Source organism: Bombina bombina, chromosome 8, assembly GCF_027579735.1.
Source record: "Bombina bombina isolate aBomBom1 chromosome 8, aBomBom1.pri, whole genome shotgun sequence".
Taxonomy (NCBI): Eukaryota; Metazoa; Chordata; class Amphibia; order Anura; family Bombinatoridae; genus Bombina; species Bombina bombina.
In genome coordinates, this window is record NC_069506.1 from 186907049 (window position 1) to 186923092 (window position 16044).

The 16044-nt window shown below is 37.8% G+C and overlaps 1 protein-coding gene across 1 annotated transcript in view; it reads right to left on the reverse strand.

Moving 5' to 3' along the window:
* Positions 1-14631, reverse strand: part of GYS1 (glycogen synthase 1) — a 143310-nt gene extending 128679 nt beyond the window's left edge. The window contains 1 exon segment of the mRNA XM_053690787.1: positions 14288-14631. Within this exon segment, the coding sequence (XP_053546762.1) occupies positions 14288-14405 (118 nt within the window). The 5' untranslated portion in view covers positions 14406-14631.
* Positions 14632-16044: the final 1413 nt, after the last annotated feature.

Consider the following 16044-nt stretch of genomic DNA (forward strand, 5'->3'; position numbering starts at 1 on the left):
AGCAGCTTGGGTGTGCGTTTTTAACCCTGTAGATTAATGTCCCTTTAGTCATTACTATCAATATTATTTTGGCCAATTTTATAATCAACATGCTTAAAGGGACATGAAGCCCTGCATGCCAGTACCCACAGAAATATCTGGCTTGTGGCAAAAGGCTAAAAAATGTTGGGAGAAGGTCAAGCCATAATGGCAGGTGATACTAAGAAATGACACAGAGGCTAAATAAGTCAGAGGCAACTGACCTGAGGGTAAGAAAACAATCTTTACTTGGATTCACCAAAAGCAGCCAAGGTCAAGCATAGTCTCTGTAAACAGCAGTAACCCTCTCAAATTCTTTACCAATCAGCTCACAATACAACCTCTATGTAAGCCATATGTTTAAAAAGGTCTTAACATACAATAGGAAATTTTATCTGAAAGTTTATGATTAAAATACATTTTAAAAAATGGCAAATTTAGATATTATGTTTCCTTTAAAAAAAAAGAAGTAATCTTTAGATCAAATACAACAAATATTAGACTTCCCTATCACTGCGGGACCCTCTCCAAAGCATCACAAGCCTAAAATCTCCAGTGAAGTGTTTGAGAGGGAGTTATACTTAGGATAAAAAAACAATGTTTATTTTGGCAATCAATGGTTTTTCAGAAAAATTTCTAGTCCTCTTTTTTTTTTTTTTTTATTGAGTTTTGTTCTCTCTTTTATAAGCCTAGTCATGGCTCTGCATGCACCCCAGGCCTTGATAAATCCCAGGATTCAGGGAGACGCAGCATCTAGATTTCCCCTAGCACCCAATTTTTTTTTGCGGTCTAATTTCTAGGCAGGCTTTTGATGACTTATAAAAAATGTTTTATTGTACCTCCTATTTATAAAAACTGTTGCATTTGCTATGTGTGGCTCAAAACAGAGCACCTGATTTTAAAAGCAGGCTCTCAGAGAGATCCCGAAGGCAGAACCTGCTGTGATCCAAGATGTCATTGCAGAAAATGCATTATGTCTGCAGAGCGAACAGAACACATGAAGGAACTATTAGTGCTTTCGCTTTGCAACCACACTCCACATCAGTCTGTTCTCTTCAAACAGTGCTGTGCTTTGGTTGCACTATTTAAGTTTACCTGAATGCAGTGCAGCCAGAGTGAAGCTGTTTCAAGAGAACAGTTAAATACAGAGCAGCCATGCAAAGTAGCAGCACATGATTGATGACTCTCAGGGATTTCCTTTCTTTAAAAACCCTAGTCCTTCCCAGTCTGCAAAGCTGTGACTTCTGAGTGTAAGAGGTTCCTGTAAGCAATGTGCCTTTTAATTACTACATTTTTACCTTAATTATTTGATGTTAGACCAAGGTGAAAGGAAACTAATTTATTCACAAGACATTTTAAACATTTGACAATTTCTTTTCCCCCCCTCTGCAGCTAATTTACAACACAATTTTTAACTGCTGCAATATGTCAAAACTTTAAAACATGGTTTAATCTCCAATTATTCAACACATTGCAATTGAGATGGTGATTTAGTTACCTGACTGACTATTTAAAAGGGACAGTCTAGTCCAAAATAAACTTTCATGATTCAGATAGAGAATGTAATGTTAAACAATTTTCCAATTTACTTTTATCACCAATTTTGCTTTGTTCTCTTGGTATTTTTATTTGAAAGCTAAACCTAGGAGGTTCATATGCTAATTTCTAAGTTATTGAAGGCCGCCTCTTCTCTTAAGGCATGTTGACAGTTTTTCACCACTAGAGGGTGTTAGTTCATGTGTGTCATATAGATAACACTGTGCTCACACACTTGGAACTCCAGGGAGCCAGTTCTGATAGGCTAAAATGGATGCCTGTCAAAAGAACTGAAATAAGGTGGCAGTTTGCAGAAGCTTAGATACAAGGTAATCACAGAGGTAAAAAGTATATTTATATAAAACTGTTTTGGCTATGCAAAACTAGGGAATGGTAATAAAGGGATTATCTATCTTTTTAAATTTCATTTCAAAATGACCTGAAGAAATTTTTATAATATAGACACACACACACATATAAATATAATATAATATAATATACACACACATATAAATATAATATAATATAATATACACACACATATATATATATATATATATATATATATATATATATATATATATATATATATATATATATATATATCTCATTGCAGGAGGTGAAAAAAGTTTTGTCTTTGGGAGAGAGCTATGCAACGCTTGGCAGCTGCCACTGGAAGCCAAGGAGTTAATTGGAGTGGTACAGAAGGTTGCACCATCAGTTTTCTGAAAAAAGTACAAAGTATAGAAACGCCAGCCACATGGACCTTCAAATGAAGTGGTTCTACGACCAATATAAATCCACTGTATTAAAAAATGTTTAGGGGGGCAAACATGAATGAATAGCATAGAGTGTATGCAAAAGACCATCTACAAAAGTATTTTCCTTTTTCTTCCCAGTGACGTTTCTCTGCAATCTTAAATACACCATCATCAAGAGATTGAATGTACACAAATTGCAGTTATGATATTTTTATGTACCGTTTGTTAAACACTGCTGTTTATCTGGTGAACGTGAATGCAATATTACATTCTACTGCTATATCACTGTACTACTGCACTGGGTTTTAGGTCGCCATGTTTAAACAAAGTGAATAATTTGTTCTGCTGACATTAATAGTGGTCTAAATACATGATAGTCATTTAGCCAAAAATATGAAGAAATCCAGGAAAGTCTTAATTTTGCAAGCTAGCTAATATATAAAAATGTGCTGACAACACTGTTGATATTAACCCCTAGTGATGGAGTAATGATTAAGATGGTCTCAAATTATTATAGGTTATTAGTAGCATACGCACTGTTTTTATTTTAAGTGAGAGGAACTGCTGAATAAACCTTATTTCTTTCATGTAATTAGCAAGAGTCCATGAGCTAGTGACATATGGGATATACATTCCTACCAGGAGGGGCAAAGTTTCCCAAACCTCAAAATGCCTATAAATACACCCCTCACCACACCCACAATTCAGTTTTACAAACTTTGCCTCCTATGGAGGTGGTGAAGTAAGTTTGTGCTAGATTCTACGTTGATATGCGCTCCGCAGCAAGTTGGAGCCCGGTTTTCCTCTCAGCGTGCAGTGAATGTCAGAGGGATGTGAGGAGAGTATTGCCTGTTTGAATGCAGTGATCTCCTTCTACGGGGTCTATTTCATAGGTTCTCTGTTATCGGTCGTAGAGATTCATCTCTTACCTCCCTTTTCAGATCGACGATATACTCTTATTTATATACCATTACCTCTGCTGATTTTCGTTTCAGTACTGGTTTGGCTTTCTACAAACATGTAGATGAGTGTCCTGGGGTAAGTAAATCTTATTTTCTGTGACACTCTAAGCTATGGTTGGGCACTTTATTTATAAAGTTCTAAATATATGTATTCAAACATTTATTTGCCTTGACTCAGGATGTTCAACATTCCTTATTTTCAGACAGTCAGTTTCATATTTGGGATAATGCATTTGAATCAATCATTTTTTCTTACCTTAAAATTTGACTTTTTTCCCTGTGGGCTGTTAGGCTCGCGGGGGCTGAAAATGCTTCATTTTATTGCGTCATTCTTGGCGCAAAAAAAAAAAAAAAAAATCTTTTCTGTTTCCGGCGTCATACGTGTCGCCGGAAGTTGCGTCATTTTTTGACGTCCTTTTGCGCCAAAAATGTCGGCGTTCCGGATGTGGCGTCATTTTTGGCGCCAAAAAGCATTTAGGCGCCAAAAAATATGGGCGTCGCTTTTGTCTCCACATTATTTCAGTCTCATTTTTTCTTTGCTTCTGGTTACTAGAAGCTTGTTTATTGGCATTTTTTCCCATTCCTGAAACTGTCATTTAAGGAATTTGATCAATTTTGCTTTATATGTTGTTTTTTCTCTTACATATTGCAAGATGTCTCACGTTGCATCTGAGTCAGAAGATACTTCAGGAAAATCGCTGTCTAGTGCTGGAACTACCAAAGCTAAGTGTATCTGCTGTAAACTTTTGGTAGCTATTCCTCCGGCTGTTTGTATTAATTGTCATGACAAACTTGTTAAAGCAGATAATATTTCCTTTAGTAATGTACCATTGCCTGTTGCAGTTCCTTCAACATCTAAGGTGCAGAATGTTCCTGATAACATAAGAGATTTTGTTTCTGAATCCATCAAGAAGGCTGTGTCTGTTATTTCTCCTTCTAGTAAACATAAAAAATCTTTTAAAACTTCTCTCTCTACAGATGAATTTTTAAATGAACATCATCATTCTGATTCTGATGACTCTTCTGGTTCAGAGGATTCTGTCTCAGAGATTGATGCTGATAAATCTTCATATTTATTTAAAATGGAATTTATTCGTTCTTTACTTAAAGAAGTACTAATTGCTTTGGAAATAGAGGATTCTGGTCCTCTTGATACTAATTCTAAACGTTTAGATAAGGTATTTAAATCTCCTGTGGTTATTCCAGAAGTTTTTCCTGTTCCTAATGCTATTTCTGAAGTAATTTCCAGAGAATGAGATAAATTGGGTAATTCATTTACTCCTTCTAAACGTTTTAAGCAATTATATCCTGTGCTGTCTGACAGATTAGAATTTTGGGACAAAATCCCTAAAGTCGATGGGGCTATTTCTACCCTTGCTAAACGTACTACTATTCCTACGTCAGATGGTACTTCGTTTAAAGATCCTTTAGATAGGAAAATTGAATCCTTTCTAAGAAAAGCTTATCTGTGTTCAGGTAATCTTCTTAGACCTGCTATATCATTGGCTGATGTTGCTGCAGCTTCAACTTTTTGGTTGGAGACTTTAGCGCAACAAGTAACAGATCATGATTCTCATAATATTATTATTCTTCTTCAGCATGCTAATAATTTTATCTGTGATGCCATTTTTGATATTATCAGAGTTGATGTCAGGTTTATGTCTCTAGCTATTTTAGCTAGAAGAGCTTTATGGCTTAAAACTTGGAATGCTGATATGGCTTCTAAATCAACTCTACTTTCCATTTCTTTCCAGGGTAACAAATTATTTGGTTCTCAGTTGGATTCTATTATCTCAACTGTTACTGGTGGGAAAGGAACTTTTTTACCACAGGATAAAAAATCTAAGGGTAAAATCAGGGCTAATAATCGTTTTCGTTCCTTTCGTTTCAACAAAGAACAAAAGCCTGATCCTTCATCCTCAGGAGCAGTTTCAGTTTGGAAACCATCTCCAGTCTGGAATAAATCCAAGCCTTCTAGAAAGGCAAAGCCTGCTTCTAAGTCCACATGAAGGTGCGGCCCTCATTCCAGCTCAGCTGGTAGGGGGCAGGTTACGTTTTTTCAAAGAAATTTGGATCACTTCTGTTCACAATCTTTGGATTCAGAACATTGTTTCAGAAGGGTACAGAATTGGTTTCAAGATGAGACCTCCTGCAAAGAGATTTTTTCTTTCCCGTGTCCCAGTAAATCCAGTGAAAGCTCAAGCATTTCTGAATTGTGTTTCAGATCTAGAGTTGGCTGGAGTAATTATGCCAGTTCCAGTTCTGGAAAAGGGGATGGGGTTTTATTCAAATCTCTTCATTGTACCAAAGAAGGAGAATTCCTTCAGACCAGTTCTGGATCTAAAAATATTGAATCGTTATGTAAGGATACCAACGTTCAAAATGGTAACTGTAAGGACTATCTTGCCTTTTGTTCAGCAAGGGCATTATATGTCCACAATAGATTTACAGGATGCATATCTGCATATTCCGATTCATCCAGATCATTATCAGTTCCTGAGATTCTCTTTTCTGGACAAGCATTACCAGTTTGTGGCTCTGCCGTTTGGCCTAGCTACAGCTCCAAGAATTTTTTCAAAGGTTCTCGGTGCCCTTCTGTCTGTAATCAGAGAACAGGGTATTGTGGTATTTCCTTATTTGGACGATATCTTGGTACTTGCTCAGTCTTTACATTTAGCAGAATCTCATACGAATCGACTTGTGTTGTTTCTTCAAGATCATGGTTGGAGGATCAATTCACCAAAAAGTTCATTGATTCCTCAGACAAGGGTAACCTTTCTGGGTTTCCAGATAGATTCAGTGTCCATGACTCTGTCTTTAACAGACAAGAGACGTCTAAAATTGATTTCAGCTTGTCGAAACCTTCAGTCACAATCATTCCCTTCGGTAGCCTTATGCATGGAAATTCTAGGTCTTATGACTGCTGCATCGGACGCGATCCCCTTTGCTCGTTTTCACATGCGACCTCTTCAGCTCTGTATGCTGAATCAATGGTGCAGGGATTACACAAAGATATCTCAATTAATATCTTTAAAACCGATTGTACGACACTCTCTAACGTGGTGGACAGATCACCATTGTTTAATTCAGGGGGCTTCTTTTGTGCTTCCGACCTGGACTGTAATTTCAACAGATGCAAGTCTCACAGGTTGGGGAGCTGTGTGGGGATCTCTGACGGCACAAGGAGTTTGGGAATCTCAGGAGGTGAGATTACCGATCAATATTTTGGAACTCCGTGCAATTTTCAGAGCTCTTCAGTCTTGGCCTCTTCTGAAGAGAGAATCGTTCATTTGTTTTCAGACAGACAATGTCACTACTGTGGCATACATCAATCATCAAGGAGGGACTCACAGTCCTCTGGCTATGAAAGAAGTATCTCGAATTCTGGTTTGGGCAGAATCCAGCTCCTGTCTAATATCTGCGGTTCATATCCCAGGTATAGACAATTGGGAAGCGGATTATCTCAGTCGCCAAACGTTGCATCCGGGCGAATGGTCTCTTCACCCAGAGGTATTTCTTCAGATTGTTCAAATGTGGGAGCTTCCAGAAATAGATCTGATGGCGTCTCATCTAAACAAGAAACTTCCCAGGTATCTGTCCAGATCCCGGGATCCTCAGGCGGAAGCAGTGGATGCATTATCACTTCCTTGGAAGTATCATCCTGCTTATATCTTTCCGCCTCTAGTTCTTCTTCCAAGAGTAATCTCCAAGATTCTGAAGGAATGCTCGTTTGTTCTGCTGGTAGCTCCAGCATGGCCTCACAGGTTTTGGTATGCGGATCTTGTCCGGATGGCCTCTTGCCATCCGTGGACTCTTCCGCTACGACCAGACCTTCTGTCGCAAGGTCCTTTTTTCCATCAGGATCTCAAATCCTTAAATTTAAAGGTATGGAGATTGAACGCTTGATTCTTGGTCAAAGAGGTTTCTCTGACTCTGTGATTAATACTATGTTACAGGCTCGTAAATCTGTATCCAGAGAGATATATTATAGAGTCTGGAAGACTTTTTCTTGGTGTTTTTCTCATCATTTTTCTTGGCATTCTTTTAGAATTCCGAGAATTTTACAGTTTCTTCAGGATGGTTTAGATAAAGGTTTATCCGCAAGTTCTTTGAAAGGACAAATCTCTGCTCTTTCTGTTCTTTTTCACAGAAAGATTGCTAATCTTCCTGATATTCATTGTTTTGTACAAGCTTTGGTTCGTATAAAACCTGTCATTAAGTCAATTTCTCCTCCTTGGAGTTTGAATTTGGTTCTGGGGGCTCTTCAAGCTCTTCCGTTTGAACCTATGCATTCATTGGACATTAAATTACTTTCTTGGAAAGTTTTGTTCCTTTTGGCAATCTCTTCTGCCAGAAGAGTTTCTGTATTATCTGCTCTTTCTTGTGAGTCTCCTTTTCTGATTTTTCATCAGGATAAGGCAGTGTTGCGAACTTCTTTTGAATTTTTACCTAAAGTTGTGAATTCTAACAACATTAGTAGAGAAATTGTGGTTCCTTCATTATGTCCTAATCCTAAGAATTCTAAGGAGAAATCATTGCATTCTTTGGATGTTGTTAGAGCTTTGAAATATTATGTTGAAGCTACTAAGTCTTTCCGAAAGACTTCTAGTTTATTTGTTATCTTTTCCGGTTCTAGAAAAGGCCAGAAAGCTTCTGCCATTTCTTTGGCATCTTGGTTGAAATCTTTAATTCATCTTGCCTATGTTGAGTCGGGTAAAACTCTGCCTCAAAGGATTACAGCTCATTCTACTAGGTCAGTTTCTACTTCCTGGGCGTTTAGGAATGAAGCTTCGATTGATCAGATTTGCAAAGCAGCAACTTGGTCCTCTTTGCATACTTTTACTAAATTCTACCATTTTGATGTATTTTCTTCTTCTGAAGCAGTTTTTAGTAGAAAAGTACTTCAGGCAGCGGTTTCAGTTTGAATCTTCTGCTTATGTTTTTCATTAAACTTTATTTTGGGTGTGGATTATTTTCAGCAGGAATTGGCTGTCTTTATTTTATCCCTCCCTCTCTAGTGACTCTTGCGTGGAAAGATCCACATCTTGGGTAATCATTATCCCATACGTCACTAGCTCATGGACTTTTGCTAATTACATGAAAGAAAACATAATTTATGTAAGAACTTACCTGATAAATTCATTTCTTTCATATTAGCAAGAGTCCATGAGGCCCGCCCTTTTTTTGGGGTGGTTATGATTTTTGTATAAAGCACAATTATTCCAATTCCTTATTTTATATGCTTTCGCACTTTTTTATCACCCCACTTCTTGGCTATTCGTTAAACTGAATTGTGGGTGTGGTGAGGGGTGTATTTATAGGCATTTTGAGGTTTGGGAAACTTTGCCCCTCCTGGTAGGAATGTATATCCCATACGTCACTAGCTCATGGACTCTTGCTAATATGAAAGAAATGAATTTATCAGGTAAGTTCTTACATAAATTATGTTTTTAAAACTTTAGGCATAAGAACACAACCCTTATTACCCATACATGCATGTTACATAAGGTAAGCACTTGTGGGTGTCATTCGTTAGAGCTTCCCATATCAATCCTGCAATCAGGGTGGTGCTACAATAGAGGCAGACTAGGTGACCACCTGCCGGGGTGGGCACAAATTTGGAATATAAAATATATATTTTTTTTAATTGAGGATACATTTTTTTTTTTTTTTTTGCTGCCTATTTTAGGATTAATAGAAGGGGACATATATGGTGGTATAATTGCTATAATAGGAGGGGACTCCCGTGAAACATAGGGAGGCAAAAAGTGCAGGTTAGCCAGAACAGCTGGAAGCATCTGGCTAAAAATATCTCACTTCTCAGGCTCTGCGCTATCTGCAAAACTTTAAAAGCCTTTATAAAAGTTGGTGGAGCCAGTGACAGCAGTGTGACTCGCCTCCATCTACAGCACAATTAGAATTACTAGGGCTGATGGGCACTTGTAGGAGCACTGATAACCCTACAATCCTCCAATTGCATATATTGCAAGATATCAGTGCAGAGTGCACTGTCTTCTCTTCCACAATATATCTGTTATATGTATCTATCTACTGTAACTGTTGATATGTTAAAGGGACAGTCTAGGCCAAAATAAAAAAAGCTTTCATGATTCAGATAGAGCATGTAATTTTAAACAATTTTCCAATTTACTTTTATCACCAATTTTGCTTTGTTCTCTTGGTATTCTTAGTTGAAAGCTTAACCTAGGAGGTTCATATGGTAATTTCTTAGACCTTGAAGGCCACCTCTTTTCAGAATGCATTTTAACAGTTTTTCACCACTAGAGGGTGTTAGTTCATGTATTTCATATAGATAACACGGTGCTCGTGCACGTGAAGTTATCTGGGAGCAGGCACTGATTGGCTAAACTGTAAAAAGAACTGAAATAAATGGGCAGTTTGCAGAGGCTTAGATACAAGATAATCAGAGGTTAAAAGCATATTAATATAACTGTGTTGGTTATGCAAAACTGGGGAATGGGTAATTAAGGGATTCTCTATCTTTTAAAACAATAAAAATTCTGGTGTAGACTGTCCCTTTAAATCTGTGTTTTTAAAGTAATTATTGTGCAGTACCACATATCTATAATCTGCCTACTCGACATGCATCCCTTTAAATTAAAGTGTATACATGGCCAAAATTTCAGCACAACACATCCTGTTGCAGTGTACAGATACTTGGCATAATTATACAGTGGAATGTGTTCATTTTCAGTGTATAAAATGGCATCATTATCCACCACAGAGTGCTCACCATCATTGTTATAGGCACCCATTATTATACAGGGCAGCCTGATCGTTTTTTTAGGTTAGGGGTTGACAAATGTATTTAAAATTTAGGAGCCAAACAGTGGCATTTGTATATAGTTATATGGAGAATAACCCAAAAAGTAAAAAGCTAGGGGCAAAATTCTAGAGGCTCTGTGGCTCTTGGGTTTGTTGAGCCCTGTTTTTGTGTATGAACCCTCATCATTATACAGTGCAGCAAATTATATCAGTGTATACATAATCCTGCATGATACAGACTGTGCAGGGTTTGTATTCAGACACCTTGCACATTATCATACAGTTCAGTGTGAACTTGTATAAATGCGCATTATAATCAATATACAGCGACACTTTTCCAAAGTAAATGTGAGTTGTACTGGTCTTTTGGCCAAAACCTGCCAGTACTCCACTGCAAGGTAATGTGATCTATTGTAGAGCTTGAAAATGCTATCAAGATTCAAGGCACACTCTCTGCTTCATAAACTAGGAGGCAGCGACAAAACACATCAAACACACTTGTTTGGGATGATGGACAACAAATTGCACGAGAGCAGGGGGCTGGACTGAACAGAGCTCTTCTCCCACCACTGATATGCTATTTTTTGGAGAGCCACCACTTTCATACGTTATGGTACATTTTTGCAGGACATACCTATTATAAATTTTAATAAAATCCGAACAACAGTCAAGAGTTTGATGTGATATTGGAAATCTATTTTCTGCTTAACACTTCACTAGAACATTACATTAGGAAGCAGTAATGGCAGGGTATATTATTTCTACGGTGGCGGCAAAATGGGTCTTCGTCCGTGTAGCAAAAAAATCCCTGCCTGCAATGTATCACTTATACGACATCAAGATCATAGAAAGAAAAGAAAACCATATGTCCTGAATGTACTACTTGTAGAACACCACAATCCCTCTTTCACAATTTTACACTGCTAGCCAAGGCTGTGTACAGTCACATTAGAAAATAACACCTTGCCTGCCAGCAATACACACTAGTGACTTGCCCTACATTTCCGCCATTAATGTTGAATACTTACATTCTTATAAACACCCCCTTACCAAAACCCCAAAAGTTAACTTTCAATTGGCATCCAGATACCAGATTTGAACAAGAGATTGGTTGCATACCAGCAGAAACATGCATCAGAACAAAACACATGCAAAAAAGTGCTTATGTGTTAAAGGTAACATTAACGCTTCCCCGCTGGAACTTATTTGTCTACATCGGAACAAATTTCTGATGTAAACAAACTGAAATCACGTGATTGTTCATGCGATCGTGTGATTTCAATGATGGGATTGGGTCAGGAGGGAGTGTCTGGCCTTAGGCACGCCCTCCAGACCACAATCCAATTTACCAAGCCGCTATGGCTTCAGGACAGTCAAACAGCTAGGACGTCCCATGCCATCCTAACGGCGCTAAAGCCCAGCGCAGTTAGGACAGCATGGAAGGTCCTAACAGCGAGTATAGGTTAATCTCAAGAGTGTACGTTTGTATGTGCAAACAGAATCAAAAAAATTTATTTTTTAAAAAGAAACATTTCAGCCCAAATTGAAATGCACACCAATGCATGTCACTATGAATAGAAGCATGTTTGTAATATACTTGCATTAGCATTATGCTTCTAGTAAAAGCTATCATTGTTTACAGCTTTTACTGTACATGTAAAGTATATCAATATATGCTTCATGTAAAAACATTGTAAACAGTGTGTCTGTTCATAAGGATAGCAGTGACTAGCATCATGTAATGTCAATCTTGAATGGGATACCATATTTACTCAATAGCCTGTGTGTAAATAGTAAAAGCCAACCAATAACTGTAATGCTGCAAAATGCTAGACCAATGTATGCATAAAACACACTCCTCACACAACAGCATAATAAAACAAACATTAAAAGCTACAGCTTTAAATGCATTAAAAAAAAAAACAACTCAGGTTTACAATTGTCCTTATGATATTTTGAGCAGAGGTTCAAGTCATTATACAGATCTAATGCTAAAGGTTCTTACGTTCCAATTAAGCCAGATCCCATTGTTAAATCCATTACAGATATGGATATTTCTTGACACTGGATTTATAAACACTAGTAAAATGTAAAAATATAACTGGTGTAAAATGTGTAATGTAGGGCTGTAGGTCAAATAATTACTATTTATAAACAATTATTAAATTGTATACATTTTTAGCACAAAGAAAAACCATTAAGAGATATATTTTAATGTATAAATATTAATGTCTGGACTGCACACAAAAATCATGCAAAGAGGTCTTACACATTCATTCTCACTGAAAAACGATTAAGCAAGAGAACAGCAAGAGAGATGGGGGAGGGTTATTCTACATGCCCAGGAAACGTTCATGGCTACAGCTCAATACACCTATTGATGTATTACATATAGGGGCAGTGCCTACAAATAAAACCCTATCACAGTCTCTCAGCTCTTAAGGGGAAAGGTGCAATACTGATCTGTCCCTACCTTGTGTGAATGAACTCAGATGCTGGCACCAAATCAAAGAGGAAGTCGAAACAGTCAATCTTCTACACTACAGTAGGAAATTACAAACGTGCACTACAATCATCATGATTTCCAAAAAAATAAATATAGGGTAATTTCAATGACAGTAGCTCTCATAAGAATCACCTACACTGTGGTTCTGTAGCACTTGGATTACTGGACAGAGAGCTTACTCTTAGCAACAAAAATAGGAACAGGTAGTTCTAGTCACATCTCAAACACAAAACCATCTCTCATAAACAGATGACAATCTATAAGTATGATATAACCACGCAAAAAGGTTAAACACATAGTTAAAGTACTGCAGGATGTGCAGTGGAAACTCCCACTGCTTCAATCAGCAGCGCTAGTCTCACAACCCAGATGTGTAACTAGCACTGCTGTTTGGATCAGCTGCAGTTTCCACTCTGGACCAGCAGTTCTTGTGGGTCAGAGTTGTACTTTAACTATGTGTTTAACCATTTTGCAGGACTTAATACAAAGCTTTGCAGTATCATTAGTGATAAAATGACATGCTCTAACGAATCAGAGCATTTAATTTTATCACTTATAATTAGGCTGACCATATTGCCGCTTCCATATTGCCGCTTTAAGAAGGAACACATATGAAAAATACATATGTGAGGGTTCTTATACAAAAGCATTTCTTTAAACAGCCCTGACATATGTATTTTTCATATGTGTCCCTTTTTAAAGCGGCAATATGGTCAGCCTACTTATAATGGCCTTTTAAATACATAGGTATAGCCCAGTGCAGTAACCGCACAGAACCTATCCAGTCAGCCAATTATAAACAGCAGTTGCATGTACCTGCCAATGTTTGCATCTACCAAGCTAGCCTTTATATATGTGTTTAACCTCTTTAAGAGGTTATAACGAAAAAGAGGTTGCAAGTTTTGCTTCTGAATGTCCTTTCAACATGATAACTGCTACAAACCTAAATAGAAACACAGCAAGAAAACAGACATTTACAGAGCAAAGGAATGGCCTTGTCTAAGCAAAGAGAATTACTCTGTTGCAGAAGGATGGTGGTAGGGGAGTAGTTACAAAATAAAGAGCTATCATGATGTAGGTTACAAATTAGATAGCACATTTATTATTAGTGCAATCTCATTATGCTGACTTATTCATTATATGGTTTCTGCAAAATAAACTAAGAGGGGAATGGTCTGCAAATCAAGAGACATATTCCTAGATAAGGTAGATTTAAATTTATCTTTTTTTTTCCTCAATTACAATTCTGATAAATGTAACAAATCAATGAATAGGGCTGTGGAATGCTGGGCTTTAAATAAACTATGTATATTCCACCTTGGAGATGATACAGAAGACAGTGTCAATTATTTGTGTGCAATTTGTGAGTTTTCAACCATACACAATTACTTTTCTCACAGCTGATATCCCACAGAAAAATGTAGGGTTTGGGGAAAAAACCCTTCATTCACTAAACTAAAAATGTGCTTAACCCAAGTACAAATACAAAAACAGTGCACCATGGGAATTCCTTCAAGATATTTGCTCTCAGGACTGTAGGTTAAATTTATTTTCAAAAGCCTTTCACATAATAATATATATATAATACTACACACAGAAATAGATTTGATGAGCCCCACTATATAGCAGACCTTCTCCCATAAATCATTATGTGTTAGCTAATTATAACTTGACAGAAGCCTCTGTCTCATTAAGTTACAGGTTAGGGCTACATTTACCTTTGTTAGCCACTTCCCAGGCCACCTCAAATAAGATGGTGTTGTCGAGGTCAATCTCATCATCCCAGTCTTCTAAGCCAGTGAGCGAGGTCACTGACAGACTACGTGCCAGGGGCATGGTCCAGGAATTTGTTGCAGGGGGTCCTGGTTTACCGGGGCTCAGAAAAGGAGGCTATGGTTTGTGGCTGCTCCCCGTAGCTGTGGCGTCTGGGTTACAGAGCTAGTGTTACCTTCAGCTGTCACCTTGATACCCCTGCTCTGTACACTAGCAACGACTTCCCCCCAGCTCCTGAGCCACACCAGGGACCCCTGCACCACTGACAGCACAGAAACAGCGGCTGGCAGCATCCAGCCAGGGAAGGGGGCGTGATTCCGATGGGCGGAGATAACCACTCACGCCCCGCCCCACTACACCGCTTCCACTGATGCTGAAACTGATGACTTGCATGACGCAGTAATAAGGACGAACAAGAAGCGGCCAATGTCCGCTCTCTCTAATTGGTTCCGGTGAATAGAACTGAATTATAGGTGCAAAATGATTAGTGGGTGGTGAATTAAAATGTGGGAGTAGCATAGATATGAAAACTTTCAATAGAGATGGGATTGGCATTTTGTCAATCAAGCAAAAGTGGCAGGTGGGCGTGTATCATGGGCTACGTGCAATACGGTCTGTACTCTCTATGGAGTTATTATTACATAAAATCTTTTGGTGCTGGACGTAACACAGTAGGCAGATATTACAGAACATAATCTAGGGACACTATTATAATTGCTAACAGTGGGAGGGGTTTGTAATGACTGTAGCTTTATTGGTGCGCAGTATCTGAGTGATTTGCAGTCACCTCTAGACCTTTCCTTTTATAGAGTTGTTCACACACGACTGTTATATTCTAGGGAAACAACAGACTGACATTCCCTGCGGGGTAACCCTGACTGAGCACAGATGGGTTACTAAGAATCAGAGGTTGTGAATAAACAGCCATTGGATGAACAGACTTTTTTGTTGTTGTTGTTGTTGTTAGAAAATGTAAATGCTCTACAGGTTTAATGTAGCCTTTTTTTTTTTTTACTATGAAGCCTAAATCATATATTTGTAATGCACTTTAAAATATTTATTGTGCAAAGTACATGTTTAAAAAAATAGAAAAAGCCATTTTATATAATTTACAAAATTCTACAAATCAAGAGCAGTTTAGGGAGAACAACAAATGTTATCATACCAGCCCCTATGGCCTAAGGAAGAATTAAAGGGACACTGAACCCACATTTTTTCTTTTGTGATTCAGATAGAGCATGCAATTTTAAGCAACTTTCTAATTTACTCCTATAATCAATTTTTCTTCGTTCTCTTGCTATCTTTGTTTGAAAAAGAAAGTCCAGAACCTTGGACAGCACTTGTTTATATTGGTGGATGAATTTATCCACCAATCAGCAAGAACAACCCCGGTTGTTCACCAAAATGGACCGGCATTTAAACTTACATTCTTGCTTTTCAAATAAAGATACCAAGAGAATGAAGAACATTTGCTAATAGGAGTAAATTAGAAAGTTGCTTACAATTCCATGCTCTATCTGAATCACAAAAGAGTCAGTGTCCCTTTAACTTGTGCTCATATGTAAGCAATCACTGTGTAGAGCATTGCAGAGTTAGGTCAATACCATCATACTAATTTTATTCTGATAAGAAAAATATCATGCCAGGCACTGGGGCCCTAAGGAAATTATTTAAAGAATATGAAACCCAATTTTTTTCTTTA